General features: G+C 37.6%; 1 protein-coding gene across 2 annotated transcripts in view; it reads left to right on the top strand.

Annotated features, from left to right (window-relative positions):
* LOC121315984 (E3 ubiquitin-protein ligase rnf8-like) overlaps nucleotides 1-18120 on the top strand; it is a 54229-nt gene that overhangs the window by 13935 nt on the left and 22174 nt on the right. For both annotated transcript variants that reach the window (XM_041250639.1, XM_041250640.1), the window contains exons 2-6: nucleotides 1322-1450; nucleotides 5720-6412; nucleotides 8192-8254; nucleotides 13364-13453; nucleotides 14398-14505. In XM_041250639.1, the coding sequence (XP_041106573.1) occupies nucleotides 1322-1450; nucleotides 5720-6412; nucleotides 8192-8254; nucleotides 13364-13453; nucleotides 14398-14505 (1083 nt within the window). The remainder of the gene's footprint in view (nucleotides 1-1321; nucleotides 1451-5719; nucleotides 6413-8191; nucleotides 8255-13363; nucleotides 13454-14397; nucleotides 14506-18120) is intronic.

The following is an 18120-nucleotide window of genomic DNA, read 5'->3' as shown; positions in this document are numbered from 1 at the left end:
AGTATATAATATTCTAACAATGTTTTATTTTTTTTTAATTGTAAAACTCTCAGTAAACAATTACATTTTTTATGTTATTGTATTTTCGATGAAATGTTAACACAATTCTGAAGTACTGTACTTTCATTTAGGAAACCTGAAATGTATATAGAAGTAAGTTTGTTTGTTATGAAATATTGACTTATTTGTGTACCACTGCCATATGAAATGTTGTAAAATAATTGCAAAAAATAAATAAATAAATCCTGGTATAAGTGCTTCATAATGCATTCTGTGCCTATATGTAGCTTTTCAGGGCAAATAAATCTGGTTCTTGAGTTTTAAAGTTCTAAAAGTTTACAGCTGTAAATGACCAATTTATGTAAACTACAACATTATTAAAATGGTTTAATTAAATAATTGTTTTGGTCAATACAGTGATTTAAGGTATAAAATAAAAATAGGATTCATAACACCCTTGAAGACTTGAGCTGTGTGCCAGTAGTGACTACTGAATATCTGGAGTGACTAATGTTTTTAGAAAGGATTAGTCACTAGTGACCACAAAAATCTAGAACCCAGGGGAAACCCTGGCAAATACATTCTTAAAAAAAAAAAAACACAGCTAGGCTGAGTCAGGACGACCACGACAGGCACTGCGTTTTGGACACTGAGCATGTGAACATGACTCATGGCTTGTGTCTCGCCGTGTCGTAAGTGCTGTGTCGATATTGTAAAGTCAAAGCAGGGTAATAAGCAGTGCTTATAAAGGTACCACGAAATGTTCCTGTCAGGAGAACTGAGGAAGCCAGCATCTCTGGTCACTTTTTTTTTTAAGTAACAAAAATGCTTATTTGCTGACATAGATGTGTAATGGCTGCAGTATGGGATACTGACCTTAGGTTCAGGGTTTGGGTGTTGGAAGAGGATTATTCATTGTTTGGAACATTTGGTGGTACCTTTGTATGGACATTTGGTATACTTTGTATTGGTAATAATGCAAGAGGGTCGTAAGTGCCTTGTGTCATATAAGTCGAGAATCGCCTGTACTGTATGTCCCTGTTTCAACTAAAATGGGTTTAAATACGGTAATGTAAAACAACAATAAAACTCAGCGTTTGAGTCAAATTTCATAATGGGGGAAATGGGAATCACGATCTTACCGTGTTACAACTGATACTGCATTATAACGGGGTAGCACTGTACTTTTAGGTTAGCTAAATGCTAGTTTAGTGCAAAAACACTTATTCAGCTATTCAAGATTCTGCTGTATGTTCTCTATCTCTTCATGTTTCAATGGCTACATTTTAAAATATGTTTTTCTTCATTTTGTTCTTTTAAGGTGACTCTTGGACGTGGGCTTGCTGTCACATATCAGATATTATCTCTGACCTGTCCATTGATGATTTCTAGAAATCACTGTGTGTTCAAGCAGAATGAAGAGAGTCAGTGGACAGTGACTGACAAAAAGGTACATATGGAAAAAGATGCATTTTTTTATTGTTATTTAGTAAAGGCTGCTTTATATCATCAGTGAGTTTTGTTTCATAATCTTTCAAAATTCAATTGAATATTGAATGTTTATTTTTACAACTGATCTCTGTAATTGAATCACAGATTGAAAGTGTGCCATGAAAGACAGATTTTATATATTTTTTATTTTATTTATTTATTTTTCTTGACAACAAATACTGAACACAGATCTTTAGTTATGAAGACACATTAGTGCTGGGACAAATATTCAAACAAGTATTTTTTTACATGTATTCGGGTACAAAAAATAGATGTTTGTATTTGTTACAATTACAAAAATACCTTGCACTTTTTTACTGTCTTGCCAGAGTATGAGCAACAGTTTTCAAAAAATGGCAAATGAAAAAGAGCTCTGTGATATGTGAGATTAATATAGTGTCTAAGTATGGGAACTTACCTGGTGCACTGAGTGCATGCCTACCACAGTGCTCCTCTGGGTCCTAAACCCTGCCAAGTAACGAGGATTGCAGTAACCACACACCAGCCAGACATTAAAGGTTTGCTGAGGTTTACCAGTAGAGTACTGGCTCAAAATACTGGAGAAAAACTGTCCCGGGAGGTGTCCGACAGAAGAGTACAAAATACGTGAGATTGCAGGTGAATACGGGGGAGTTGACAAGTCTGCAATACCCAACTTCCTGAAAATGTTGTGTAGTGATTTAAAAATAGACTGTATATCAAGGCTCGAATTTAAGGTATATTTAGTAGTAGTTTTTTTATGCAGTAGCATTTTTCTGATACCTTGCGCTGCAGTATATGACCGACCCTGCGTGAACATGTACATAATTACTGGTATTAGGTTTTTTTTTGTTTGTTTTTTTTAATTATTAGTATCTTTCATATAGTGGGAAACCATTACTAATAGAGCTTCACGATAGGTGACTGAGGTTTGTACCGCCCCATGTGTGTCAGGCACACAATGCAAGTTGTATTGGACAGTGGAGTACGCATACCTAGAGTACTACAGAACAATGTGGATACAATTTAAATGTATGAAGTTTATTTTATAGACCAAAAGTAAAATTAAGTAACTGTTAAAAACATTACGATTTTATAAGAGAACAGACAATGACCTAACAAGACATTACGTTTATTCATTGTCTGTAAAATGCTAATTTAATCTTTGGGGATTATTTTGATGTTAACCCTGGTTTCACCCACGCTAAAAATGAACACATAATAGATAGATAATTATTACTTTATCAATTCTGACTATGAAAAAAAACAAAAAATAGGCGTAAATAGCTAGCTGTAACGTTACCATGATGCACGTAACGTAGCCTTTGGTTTTATCAGTACAAATAGTAGAGGAATACAATCCTTGAGGTGCATTAATTTATCTGTTTTCTTTTATAGTAGATTATCACTACTAATGTTGTCTGTACAAAACATGGCTAATTAATGATATTTGTTTTATAAACCTTGTTGGTTGATATCCCTTATTCTGTTATTGCTTCTTAGTTAATATTTTCAAAATTGTACAGCATTTAAAAATGCAGTGAAAAGGCTGTGTGACGGCATACATATTTATTAACAAACCGGTTATAGTGACACGTTACATGAATCTTTTTAAATGTAGTGGTACTGCGGTAGAATTAGCTTTCATTTTCAAAACGGCTCAGTTGTGGTTGTAACCTTATAATTTTATAAGGTCATACAATGCTGGATTCAACAATATTGTGGCACACTTTTTTTTTGGTGTGTGATTTGTTAGTTACCGAAACCTTAGTCAACAACTGCAAAACAGAAGAGGATAATTTCCTACCACTTAATTTGCACCAATGACACATAAGCTGTTTAACACGAAGTGCCAAACCGGTCATTTTAACGGGTAACTTTTTAACTGTAATATGATAATGAAAGACAAACGATCGTTAAAACTCAAGTTTAGATTTATGAACATCAAACCAAACATTTGCATAGCAGAAACATCTTATTTAAATGGAAAAGTGAAGTAACTTACAAAAAATGATGTTGAGTAAGTAGATTCAAGAAAATGCACAGAGTCCTTTTCTACAGTCAGTTGCCAGGTTTATTGAAATATGCAGGGAGTCTGGTCCCAGGTACAGGACAAACAGAATACTCATCATTACAATGTTTGCATGACATTAAATACCCTTCTGTATAGATGGTCCACCTCCCCTTTCTCTGACACTTAACCAATGGTCAAGGTAATTTAATTTATAGTGTGTGTGTGTCTGTGTAGTCTAGTGTGACAACCTCTGCATTCTTCACACTCCTGGAGACAAAAGGTCCATACATCTGCCTTTTGTTATCTTCTTGCGACCCCCTTTGATCCTAGTGGCATTATCTCTTTCAATCTCTCTGAAGTCTTTAGAGCCTGTTCCCTTCTAGTCCACAGCATTGTTATCTCGTTAGCTTGCAGTCAATGCTGGGCAAGAAACTTGTAGACGCAATGTCTTTATCAATTGTAAGCAGTACATGCAATTTGAACCAAACAGTCTGCTATCTGCAATATTAGTCTCTTTTCAGAAAAGAACACCGGTATAGCTCTGCCAGTCCACATGCGTAGCAAACTGCTAATCAATTCTTGATCCATGTTTTCCAACAAAAACAAAGGAGCAGTACAAAACAAGACAAACTTAAATAAAATATAAATTAAAAAAAATCACTAGCAAGTATTTTGTAATATGTCTCTGTACATATGAAATTGTTTAAACATTTTATTTGTTTGTAAAAATATCATATAAGGTTTTTTCTCTCAAAAAATAGTATAATGCACTACTTTAAAATATAAATAACTATAATACAATAAACTATTTACATAACATACTTATTTAGCCTACATACCTGACAGCTTTCTAACCTGTACAGTCCACACACAATACATGCTTTTCCACTTTCCCTGAGCATTTACCGCACACTGCCCTTCCATAACAGGTGCAGATATCCAAAATTTTTTGTTGTTTTATTTTGCAACCTGGCACTGTTTTCTCTTGCGTGTGGGTGCAGTAGCTGCAGCACTGCCAGGGGAAACTGTCTCTGCCCTTTTCTGATCCATATGTGCTGCTGAAGCTCCATGGCAAACTGTAAGATCAAGCCCCTCCTGTTGCAGTTTTCCTCAGTACATTCCTTGTACAAAACATACACATTGATGGCTGCCAGGTCCAAAATGTTATAAAATACAGCCACAGGCCACCGATGAGATCCACCTTTGACTGAATCCTGTCGTGCCATCTGGTCCAGGACATCCACACGAACTTTGGTGTTGTAGCATTCCACTGTCTCAGTTTTTTTTTTTTTTGCCATCGGTTCCGATCACCACTGTTAGTGCATAGAACTGAGAATGAACCTGCAATGCTATACACGGGTGTAGCTATGACTCTGAGGCATGTTTTTCAAGCACTCAAAGAACATAAACAGGTAAATGCCACTTGATCATGGGACTGATTGTATTACAAAGGACAGGAGATTGTATTGAAAAGAACAGGCAGGATTATAAGCTATATTTGATAAATAAATGTATTGAAATAACCAGTTGAAACGACCGGTTTTGGCGCTTCTAAGTAAATTTCAGTTTTTGTTTGCTTGTTCAGTTACAAAAGGGCACAAGTAAACCGCGTGTTATTACTTTATGACAAAGTATAAATGGCCACTGTTTACTGTGAAGAAATGGCAAGGAATAAAAAAAAAAAAAAAAAAAGCGTTAACAACTAACTTTATGTACTATTTATTTTGGGAATAAACAAAACAACGTTTAACTTGAACTGCTATTTGGCATCCTTTGTTTTGTAGTTAATTCACTGGGGTAAGGATTGTCTTACACAACTTATTCTTTACTCCTGGAACATCTTTCTACTTTAACGTGTTACCTATTGTAAGGTCAAGTTGCTGTAAAATAAAGGCACACACACACGGGGCACGGCCACGCCCCCTGCCACTGCTGCTATGCTGTCGCTGCCTGCGTACAGAGCTATATAATGGTTCTTATGACTTTTTGAAAAACTAACGAATATTTAAATTGAGCAAAATATCCGAACATGAACATCCTGTGTTCGTCCCAGCTCTATAAAAAAATAGAGGATATTAAATAAATGCATATTCAAAAACATTAACGTGTTTTCAGGATTGACCTGTGATGCTTACCTGTAGTAGTGTGTCCTGCTTTTACTGACAAAACTGTTTAAAACGTACTACAGTTCATTATCCCTCATTGTCATTCTAAATTCTTTCCCCTCGTTTTAAGAGTCTGAATGGCGTGTGGATTAATGGAAAGCGAATTGAGCCTGATAAGGCGCACCTTTTGAGTGAAGGAGACACCGTTCAACTTGGAGTGCCCATTGAAGACAAGGGAGTAGAGTATGAGTATGTGCTAATTAAGGACCAGCTACAGAATGTAGCCCCTTTTTTGCACAAAACTACAGAGCTGGACACTGAAACTGGTCCCAGGGTCAAAAGAACTAAGAGGAAATACAGCTTTGGGGATTCTGAGGACTCCTCCAACTCAAAAGCAAAAGTGTCTCGGAGCTCTAGTATGGACAAGTCCGTAAGCAGGCCATCCTTGGCTGCTGAAATGGCTAAGCAAAGACCTAGCAGTTGTGAGTCTGAAACCCCTGGACCAAGTAGGGATCCCCAGGAAGCTATTCCTCTCCAAGACACACAGGACCCTACAAAGCTGCGGCTGAGTTCACAGAGTAGTGCAGAACTCTCCCTCCTGCAGGAGAACATAAAACAGATCCAAAAACTGAAAATTAAAGTGAAGGAGGCAGAACACCAAGCAGCTTCCCTTCAGGCCCAACATGTACCTGAATCACAGCTGAACCAGGTAGAGGAGAAGCTAAATGTTCTGAGAGGACAGCTGCACATTGAACAGCAGCAGCAGCTGCTGAGAGTTGAGATGCTGGAGAAAACGTTTTGTGAGGAGGAGCAGCGGCTGGAGGTAAGTTTGCAAAGGTTGGTGTGTTCAAAAATAATAATAATGTATTTAATCTAATGCTGCCAAAAAGAGAATCTGCTGCATCTTGCCGATCAGTGAATCCGGTTGGTGCTTTGTTATAATTCTAGAATGTATTTATTTGGCTTAGGGTAAATAGCAGGGTTCCGAAAAAAAATATAGCGTTATACAGCTCCACGTCCTTGCTACAAATATTTAAGTAACGTACCTGCAATTTTTCTTTCATCCACATTCTGATGTAAAAAACCTTTGTACGATTTATGTTTAAATCTGCCACAACCAACATGGCTCCCGCTAGGCAGCGCTGCCCCTCACCGTCATGGCGCGGCTCTGGCCATGCTGCTGCAACACACCCAACCCTCTCATCCTTTCTTAAAATAAGTCAGTAGTTATCACTCCCTAACTTTTACACTCACATTTTTAATATCAGCATTATAAACCGAAAAAGTTAGTTTGTTTATTGAATTTATTTAGCTACTTTTTTTTTTTTCCTGTCCACCTATCTCTCTGACCATGTGCACCTGTTCAGGGAGACAACAGCGTTCAGCTTTCTGTAGCATATATTACTTTTTTTCCCCACACCACGTCGGCATTTTATAATTCTTTCTGGCATATATTTATTTCCTTTTGTTTGTTTTCCCCATAGGTTCCCACCGATTTACCGATCCTATGTATATTATTTACAATACTCATACAGCAGAGTTTGTTTCCTTTTGGTTTTTCCTTCCTTCTATAACCACATCATCCCCCTCTACCCAGTCATATAAACAAATACACAGGGTTTCATTTTGTTATTTTGTCTGTCCATATAAACATTCAAGGGATGGAACAGGCTCCATCACAGTGTCGAACCCTGCATTTGTTGAGGTGAGATGGGATCACAGGAAACCTTTTGTGTATTTTGAAGAATTTAGTGAACCAGTCAAGCTACAAGGCTAGCTCTGCCCCTGTTAATCGCTAATTGGATGATTGTGTTTACTCTTAAATGAAACCAAAGTCCTGCAAGTTATATTCTACTTTTTTCTGTGTGTTTTGTGCGACGGGGAGGGGGCAAGTAGATTTTTCCAAGCATTTTGCAAGCGTAATACGTATAGATGTCATTTTAGTCAGTAGAGATCGAAGCAAGTAGAAAATGTCATTTAAAAATTAAAAAGAGGTCCTGTTTGGAACAATTGAAACCACACACTCATCATTCACCCAGCTTCACTGGGTTGTTTCTCTTCAGGAATACTTGTAGGTGTGGTGATCTCAGAGAGAGGACACTCCTGATCTCAAACCCGAGTGCATGCAACAGACCTCTTGAAAATACCTTTGAGACAAAATGAAAATTTATAATTGTAAAAACTGGTTAGGATGTTAACAACGAAAACAGAAATTACAGGCAAGTTATTTAAATAGTTGTAGCAACACATGGGGATGTATACTGCTATATTTTTCAGAACCCTGCTACTTACTCTAACTGTTAATTACAATAAAATCATTAAACTTATTGTTTGTGTAATTTTTAAAAGGACTGCCCTAGACACCAGCTCATGTGGAATTAACAGCTTTAAATTTATGAGGAGAAATAAACAACGTAAGGCACCGTTGTGGTATTTCTTGAAGTGAGACAGTCACCAATGTTTTGACCCCTGAAATCCTGAATAATTACTGAATTTTAAAAATTTGCCATGTGAATGTTGTGCGAAGGTTTCCTCTACTATTGGTGTTGAATCATGCAGACTTTTTTGTTTTTATTTGCTAATCTTTGGATTTGTCTTCCAGGATGAGAAGAAGCTTCAAGTGGAAGAGAGTTTGGAAAATAAACTGGATTTGGCTTTGCAAGAGGTAGAGAAAAAATAAGAGGGATTGTCTGTCAAAGTGATTTCAAATGCATTGCTATTTATTTAACCAGAGTAAGGACCAATGAGATGCCCATCTTATTTACCAGGAGGCTCTAACAGATTCACATATATTATTTGTATATATACAAACAGGATAGGGATGCAGTGGTTATGATTGTGAACCAAAACCGACATTTGCATAAAATTGCAAACCTAACCGAAAACAATTTTTTGTGTACAATGAAAAACTGTTGGCAGTTTCAGCACTAAGTCGGCTGGCATTTGAGAGCTCATCACACATGGTGCTGCTTATAGATGGTTCATAAAAACATCCCATATTTTCAATATAGTAACATAAATTTACTTTATTCTGACAGATCTTAGTAGGAAAAACCAATGCTTCATACTTAATGTAGGTGTTAAGCTATCTATGGCTGTTTTCATACACATTTAAAGAAAAATGCATTTATTGAAATTAGTTTCTGTTGCCTGATTCAGGACCGGATTAACCTATACCCAAATTACGCTATAGTGTAGGGGCCCCGTAAAGTCGTCATTTGTTTTAGACATTTTACAAAAATTGCATGCAGGCTGACGGGCCCACACACACAGGAAAAGAGGCGCACAGAAGCTTGCTTTTGGTTAATTTTGTTCTTTAATGACGGCTAGGCATTTCTTTCTCGATTTACAGCATACCTGGTCTCTGAGTCTCTCACGCAAGCATCTTCCTGCTAATGTACAAACAATACCAAAACCCCACTTCCTCTACGTCCTGGGAAAGGTCCGTCCCGCCTCCTACTACGTCAGAGGCATCAGTCTGCAGGATAAAATATATGAATCAGGCTCAATTTATGCATTACTTTATTTCAGTTTTAGAGAATATTTAAAAACTTGTCCTGTCTCAAATATGCACATTATGCCTCTTTTTTAAATTTTAGCAGGAAGCTGAAGGAAATTCAAATGTGGATGTGTGCAGCTGACAAGAATGGTTAAGTCCATAGAGTTTGTTTCTTTCGCTACAAAAAAAAAAAAAAAAAAAAAAAAAAATGAAATTAATACAGGACAGAAGCTATTTACGTTTTTTTGTTGAACTACATTGTTTTGTTCTATTGTCTGCAATACGTCTACTGGTCCGTAGAAGGAATCTACGAACAGGTTTGGGGAAGAAAAAAAAAACATTGTTTTTGTTTTCTATATATATATAATTCTGCTGCAATCGTATATATTAACTGCTGGACTTTTTGGTAAACCAACAAAACCACTGATCCATTAACCTCACTGGATGTTAAATATGCACTTGCTAATTCTTTTGTACTTTACTGCCTGGGACTGAAGCTTTTTTTAAGTCTGTGATCCATAGTGCATCATTTTGTGTTCTCACGGATGTTTGAATGTTGAATTAAAATGATCATTAACAACAGTGATTTCCATTACATGAGAGTAGGTGTTAAAACTTCATGCTAATATTGGACTTGCCAAGATGAACACCAAGGAAGATATAGCTTCTTTTACTGTAAACTAATGTGATCCATCTGTTTCCTTCCATCTGATGATGTAGATATCCTTCTGCCTGGTGTTGATGGCTGAAGTGTAATGCTGGCTCCAGGGATCAGCCTATTTTGCCTCCATAGGCACATCAGCACACACAGTGGCTGCAATGCTGGCTCCAGGGATCAACCACTGTGAGGCCTCCCTAGTGCATCAGCATGATAACCGTCTGGACTCAGCTGAGTAGGGTACTTCTCTGGGGTCTTCAAGTGGGCACCTTCCGTCTTTGGTGCTTCGTCAACTAGCCCACGACACCTTAAGAGGGCTCGACAGTGATTCTGGCGTCCCAGCTTACTTGCCTTCCTTTACATTGATGTTGCTTTCTTTCTACGATGCTTGAGGTCCCTAACCAGAATCATTTAGTCTCAACTAGAGCCAGTTGCTGCTCCTTTCTGCAGCTTCAGATAAGTTCTTCACTATGTGTCGCAACTCTTGACCACTGAATCCGATGTCTCTGAGAAATCTGATGTCTCTGAGAAAGGTTGTGGAGTGTGCCACAAATCCTCGACAACCCACCTCCACTGGGTAAACCTGGACTCTCCATCCTTGCTGTTTTGCTTCAGCAGCCAGTTGAGTGTACCGAAGTTTCTTCTTTTGATATGCCTCATCCACAGCATCCTCCCATGGCACTGGTCCAAGGCATGCTGATCCAGACTACAAGACAATATTAGGTCGAAGGTTAGTGGTGGCAATCACAGGTGGAAAAATGAGCCGTTGTCCAACATCTGCCAGCATTTTCCAGTCTCTAGCAGCTTTCAGTTATCCTAGATGAGTTTTGATTTTAATACCTTTTTTTGGTGGTTGCTCCCCTGGACGGAGGAATGCTGTTCTTTGTGAGCCATATATTGCTGGAATTGGTGGCAACCTGTTGGTCAGGCTGCGCTTGTCTTCCAATGCTAAGGCCAAACATCGCAACACCTGGTTAAGACCCACTGTACATCCTGTCAAAATGTGTCTTTATGTAGCTGGTGATGAACAGAAAGGACACCACGGATCTTCTGCCCATAGATTTAAGGTTCTGTGATGATGGGAAAACATTGTTCCACACTCTCACATCTCGTCCAGCCTCCCTTCTTGGCCTGGGAAACTGCCTTTACGCACCTCGTGCTCTTGCTTTTGCACCTCGTTGACTACCAGTTTCCTCTGTTGAGCTGGGGCTGCTTTTGCACCATGCAGGAGGAGCTGAACTGAGACCAAGGCCTCCTGTTCAATGCTGTACTTGCCCCATCAAATCACTGATGTGAAGGGCAGCCTTTGCATCTTCCACAGCTTCCTTTGCTGCCCACTTTCATCCAGTTTTCAACACAGGTGTTGCCTCTCTCACACATTTGTCGTTTGACTCTACCAGTGCCATTTCCAATCGAACACACTCAAACTCCTCGGTTAGAGCTGAGACTGGCAGCTGCAATATCCGTTTACCATACAATCCCACTTTGCTGAGGCATCCAGCTTCTATACTGTTGTCAAGGAAACCTTATACACAATGAGTGGCCACAGAAGTCTTGGCAGTAGACCAAACTGAAAGCAGCAGTTTGTTTGCCTGGAAAGCGCTGATGTCTTTGCTCATCAACCCTTGCACTGCTTTTTGTCTCACTTCTCCCACATGAACTGTGTCCTTTATGTCCCCATTATACCATCTCCCAAGACTTTTCACAGGCTTCTTATACTTTTGGTATTGCCTCACTGTTAATGTAGAACCTCTTATCCACTACTTTACCTTTTAATATAGAGATGCTGCTTGATTTAGTGGGGTTGAATTGCATACGTGCCCATTCAATGTTATTGATTAGTTTGCCCAATAACCAATTAGTGCAGGCTACTGTTGTAGCCATGATTGTCATGTCATCCATGTATGCTCTAATTGGTGGCAGCCACATTCCAGAAGCCAATCGTTCTCCTCCCACTAGCCATTTTGATGCCCTAATAATTACTTCCATTGCCATGGTAAAAGCCAGTGGAGAAATGGTTCACCCTGCCATTATTCCAATTTCTAGACATTACCATGTAGTGGTGAATTCTTTAGTTGAAAAACAAAATTGCAAATCTCCAAAGTAGGCTTTCACTAAGTTTGTTATTGTCCTCGGTACACTGAATAAATAAAATGCTGCCCAAAGAAGCTCATGTGGTACTGAACCGTATGCATTAGCTAAATCCAGGAATGTCACCTTTTTAGCTACTTGAATATCCTGGGAAACCCGGAATTCTGGTTTTCTGTACTGAAGTGTCAATGAAGCAGTTCTTCAATAGGTAAGCTGACAATCACTGAGCAACAATGCTGAAAAAAATCTTGCCATCCCCGTTTAACAGGGAAATAGGTTGAAACTGACCTATACTCGTAGAATATTTCTTTTTCACCATGCTCTTGGTACAACCTGTTTTTCCCATGATAGTTTCATCAATTTCCACAGTATTCGAAGAACATCAGGGGCACTCTTGTACACTGTATAGAACTCCATTAGGCTCATGGAGATGATGATGCCCTTGCCTTTTTCACAGCTTGCTCTACTTCTTTCCACTTAGGTGCGCAGCCCTCCATTTAGTATTGTGGTGGATTAATAGGTGGGATCTCTGAAGGAATTGACTAGGCTCCTCCCTTTTTTGAATCTGTGTGCATTTCCTCTCCAGCTCAGACTTAGTTGCTTTCAGTGTGCCATTTTTCCCCTTGGTGAATAACATTTTTGCAAATTTGAATGGGTCTTTATAAAAGTTAGTTCTCCTTCTTGCAACATTTACGTAGGTGCAGAGGTCTGCATAATGTGCAAGCTTACCTTTTATGACCCTTTTGTAATAGATTGAGTTCGTGCTTCTGACTTTGTCCTGCTCTCCTCCATTGCTTCCTCAGCTGCCTCCTTTCTCTAACTAAGCGTTCAATCTCCTGCTGCCGTCTAGACTTTCCAGGAATAGTTTGTACTTTCTCCTTTCTTTTTTCAACTCCAAACCTCTCTCTTCCATATGCATAGATGGTATCCCTAAATTTATCCAGCTTCTTTTTGACTCTTCCACTTAACCTTTCCAACGCAAAACAGAGATTTTTGTTTACTGTGTCCCACACGCTTTACTCAGAAGCTCTTGGCCATTTAACTCCAGGCTTGTGTCCGTTGTGGTCCTTTAACAATCAGCAAAGACAAAAGCCTACATAAAGTGCTTTGATAAGTTATTGTAGCATGGTGGGTGGTGGGGGGGTGGGTCAGGTAACAAACCTGGCTCCAAGTGAAAATGACTTATTTGTTCATTTATTTCATTGTTAATTATCACCTGCGTATTGTAAATTAGAGCCAGGTGCAGAGTATTTAAGGAGAGCAGTTAGTCTCTTCTAGTAGAAGGAAGTAGAAGAGGTGTACTCTGTTTCTTTTTGTAAGTACTGTGTGTACTAATTGCACCAGAGTTATTAAATAAAGGGTTACAGAACACCTTGCTGTGTTTACAAGAAATACATTTAAAATGTAAAAATGTAATGGATAACCACCATACTTTATTTTCACAACACATTTAAACAGTCTGGGAAAACTGAGGAAGTTGAACAGGAATGGAATTAGTAAATGCTAAAAATATCGTTTTGATGCAGCATCGAAAGGTGATAGAAGAGCTGAGACGTTCCCGAAAAGATTTTGAAGAGATCATCCAGGCCAAAGATAAAGAACTGGAGGAAACCAAGGTACTATACTGATCAAAATGTTTTGCTTAGTCCTTTTTTTAAAGTTATTAAAATTCAGACAAAGATCACAGGTGCCTAAAAAATCTAGTATACGACCAGTCATTTTCCACTGTTTTCCTTTTATTTTTCTCTTTAAAGCAGTGCGACTGTTTTTAATAAAATTGAGGTATTCCGTTAATAAACAATATTTGGAGAACACTAGTTTTAGACCTAAAATATTGCAAATGATGTCTTTAAACCAAGTGACAAAGCTAATGTTAAGTCTATGTGTTATCATCCTGCCTTAGTTTTAAAATATGCTTGCGTATAGCGTTCAAATCAAATGTATTTATTTTACTAGGATAAACCCTTGAGAAATACATCTTATTTCAATGGGGTCCTGGCAAGAGAGGGTTTTAAGAAATAACATGACTCAATTAATAAGTCATTCAAAAAGGACAAAAACAGTTCAAACGATCATTAAAACATTATTACGAATAAAATCAAAGTTAGACAATTTCAATTTACGTGATCCTGGTCATAGTCAATATTTACAGGATTTGTAGCCCTGGTCAGATGTGTAATAAATGTTTGAGAGATTTTAAAAAGGTATTGTGAAGAGATTTGGAGGCAATATGTTCCAAAGATGACATGATATACAGAGGTACGTTGGCCCACAGTAGATCTCAATTTAGGAATTTTAAAAGTAGACAATTTGATCTTGGTGCATAGGTAGAGTTACATGTCTGCAATAACTTGGAGCATTTATGGTTTACACCTTATGGACTAAAATGACAGAGCCTTCTGTTCTCCAAACCGAGCCTTCCTAAAGTTTCATAGTGAGTACAGTGGTGCTGGTTGTAATCAACATTCAATATCAACCAACTTTGTCAGAACTCTATGAGTGTATTCCAAAGCAGGATAATCTTGATGCAATTAAATTGGATTTATGGTTTATTTTGAAGGAAGAGAAGGAGAAGGCTAAAGCCCAGAAAGAAGAAGTTTTAACTCAGATGACTGAAGTGTTGGAGAGTGAACTGCAGTGCATCGTCTGTTCGGAGCTTTTCATTGAGGTAAATTATTTGCGTGCATTTTGTTGTTCGCTACCGTGACAGTTTGTCGAACCTATGAAAAAAAAATAATAAATAGTTGCTAGAAATTATTCCATAATTATAAATCTTACAGGGTGTGATAGCTTACAAATTATCTATAGATTTACTATATATATAAAATCTTGAACCAATTAATTTGACGACAATTATTATATATATATATATATATATATATATTATATTATATATAGTATATATATTAATATATATTAATGATATAATTATCGATATAAAAATCTATAATAACTCCTGGTCCTAATTAAATTTAGTCCTGGTACCCATGTTTATTAGTTATTCATATAAAAGCTTAAATCAATAATTGGTACCATAATACCAATAATCCATAAAGACAAAAGTACTGGCACCCTGTACTAATACTACCATATTGCGATGTAACAGATTAAGGACAAACATTTAGTAAACTTTAAACACTTCTTAATAAAACCAAAAAGCGTTTGTTCATGAGAAAAGTATTGGCTCCCCAGCTTTAGTATTTTGTGTGTCCTCCCTTTTTTTCTTTTTTTAGGCTATAAATTCTTAACCCGTATGTTACATCTTGTTGTTGAAATCTGGGCCCATTCTGTTTGGCATATTTCCTTCAGGTCAGATGGATTGAATACACAATGCTTGATTACAACTTTTTTCAGCATTAGTATACTGAAACATGTTTTTATTCCCTGAATGTAAATATATAAGCATGTTTTAAAAATAAAGTAAAAATGAAAAAAAAAAAAAACTTGTCCGTTGCAATAGGAATTTCACCAGTGAGAAGAATATTCTGCATAAAACAGGCGATGCTACGTTCGGTACGATTCTTTTGTTACATTGTATATTACTGCCTCATCAGTTGTGATCAGAAAGACAGTCAGCTAGGCGCGTTCAATAGCTGAGATGCACAGAAATGACTTAATACTCTGTTACACCAGAGTGCTGAGCGAGTTTTAAAATGGCGACTAATAATTTGCTTTTTAGTATTTGTGATGTTATGGTTGGTGAAATGTCCCGAGAGGAGGGTCTCATTGGTATTGAATTCCTAAATTAAGGAATGTTAACCATAGGCGGTGATATAGAAAATATTTTACCGACCAATTGCTGTTATGAGGACGCTACTAGTATTTTTCATTGACTCCAAAAAGTTTATTTCTTACAGATTGCAAAAATGGATAGCAATACACGCACAATACTCTTAAACTGAACAACAACAAAGACAAGTGCAGTGTTTTTTTTTTTTTTTATGTGTTAATGGTAAATGTATCAATTTCATGAATTTTATTAACAAATTTGGTTAATTTCATATAGAAAATTACAGATTATTTTCAGGAATGTCATTCATTTCATTAAAATATTCCCACTTTTTTCTCCTCTCCCAGTTTGATTATTATTGTCAAACAGTTTTGTAAGTTGTTTTTTTTGTCACATACTACTGAATTTACAAAACTGTATCCAACCGCCTGAATATTCAGTGCAATTTTGTCCCAGACACGTTTCTTCTGGCCAGGTTTGTGGGAACTGCTCCTTGTTAATCCGGACCTGTTCTATCAACAGCAGCATCGCAGCATGTTTTCAGCAGTGCTGTTCACTCCCTAAAAAAACAATTACAACCAGTAAATCCACGTTTACAAAACTTTACAGTACTGTTAGTTATAATGGCACACAGTAGGTACTGAAAATGATTACAACAGAAAAGCAAGGTTGGTATTAATTTAACATGGTATTAATTTTTGCGATGGTATGTGTATTAAAAAGGCAACAAAAAATAACATATCATAACCCCCTTTTTAAATGGTGCATTTGTGATTAAGAAATATTACATGTACATTTTCTATACACAATAACTGTAGGCTATTATAGTAAAACAGTCTCTAGTCGGTAACATTGGTCTAGTAGTCTAATTTTAATAATTTCATAATTACACATTTTAAGAGTTTCATTTTAAAAGGAATATTGTACTGGTATTTAACTGACAAATTACAAGATGCTGCATTTTAAATCAAAATATCCACATATAAATTTTAACATTGTAGCACTTTAAATCATTCAAAACTCCATGCAGTATATAAAGAGATAAATACAAAGTGTCTTGCCCCACTGTCCCCTGATCACAGTACCTCACTGAGCTCGGTGCTCTGTTTGGACTGAGCCTGTTTTTATACTGACATTGCATAGGATTGATCTGCAAATGAATAATAATATTAATACAACTAAAAATAATAATACATTAGTAACTGTAAAACAGCGCTAAATTTAGAAAAATTTAATTAAATGACAAATCTGAAAACAAGTAATTTTACCATCTTGAGTCAAACCAGTTCACCGTCATGTTTCCTGCAGATGTCCATATCTGTGTGCTCCCTCTGATCACTGATGAAAAATGCTCAGGGGCGCTCTGAACGGCTCAGCAGGAGTGGAGCTGATTCTTTTACTGAGCCGCTCTGAGTTTTTTTTTCTGCACACCCTTTCCCGCCCCTCTGTTACCAGGGGAAGTCAGGAAGCATTTGGCGCTGCACACAAACTAACTAGTGCCTATAGAAAGTCTATACCCCCTTGAACTTTTTTCACACTTTGTTCTGTCAGTGCTTCAGTTTCATGTTTAAATGTGGATTTTTTTCTACTTATATACACACCACACTCCACACTGTTAAGGGGGAAAAAGGTTTTTATTGAGTAAAAGATTATGTATTAAAAATACAAAACTAAAAGATCATAATTGGATAAGTCTCCAGCCCCCTGAGTTAATACCTTTGGCAGCAATTACAGCTGTGAGTCTGTTGGGATAGGTCTCTACCAACTTTGCACACCTAGATTTGGCAATATTTGACCATTCTTTGCAAAACTGTTCAAGCTCTGTCAAGTTAGTTGGGGAGCGTTGGTGGACAGCAATCTTCAAGTCATGCCACAAATTTTTGCTTGGATTTAGGTCGGGGATCTAATTGGGCTACTCAAGGACATTTACCTTTTTGTTCCTTAGCCACTCCTGTGTAGCTTTGGCTGTGTGCTTTGGGTCGTTGTCATGGTGAAAGGTGAACTTCCGTCCCAGTTTCAGCTTTGTTGCAGAGGGCAGCAGGTTTTCCTCAAGGACTTCTCTGTACTTTTTTCCATTCAGTTTCCCTTCTATCCTGACAAATGCCCCAGTCCCTGCTGATAAGAAACATCCCCATAACATGATGCTGCCACCACCATGCTTCACAGTAGGGATGATATTCTTTGGGTGATGCACTGTGTTGGGTTTGCGCCAAACATAACGCTTGGCATTTAGGCCAAAAAGTCTCATTTTAGTTTCGTCAGACCACAAAACTTTTTGCCACTTGGCTACAGAATCTCCTGAATGTTTTTTTTGTATACTTTAAACAGGATTCAAGATGGGCTTTCTTGAGTAATGGCTTCCTTCTGGCCACTGTACCATACAGGCAAGATTTGTGGAGTGCTTGGGATATTGTTGTCACATGCACACTTTGACTAGTCTTGGCCATAAAAGCCTGTAGCTCTTGCAAAATTGCCATTGGCCTCTTGGTAGCCTCTCTGATCAGTCTCCTCCTTGCTCAGTCATCCAGTTTGGAATGAAAGCCTGATCTAGGC

The sequence above is a fragment of the Polyodon spathula genome, chromosome 5 (assembly GCF_017654505.1).
Source record: "Polyodon spathula isolate WHYD16114869_AA chromosome 5, ASM1765450v1, whole genome shotgun sequence".
Classification (NCBI taxonomy): domain Eukaryota; kingdom Metazoa; phylum Chordata; class Actinopteri; order Acipenseriformes; family Polyodontidae; genus Polyodon; species Polyodon spathula.
The sequence above is the reverse complement of the archived record's forward strand: the minus strand, read 5'-3'. Positions and strand labels throughout refer to the sequence as shown.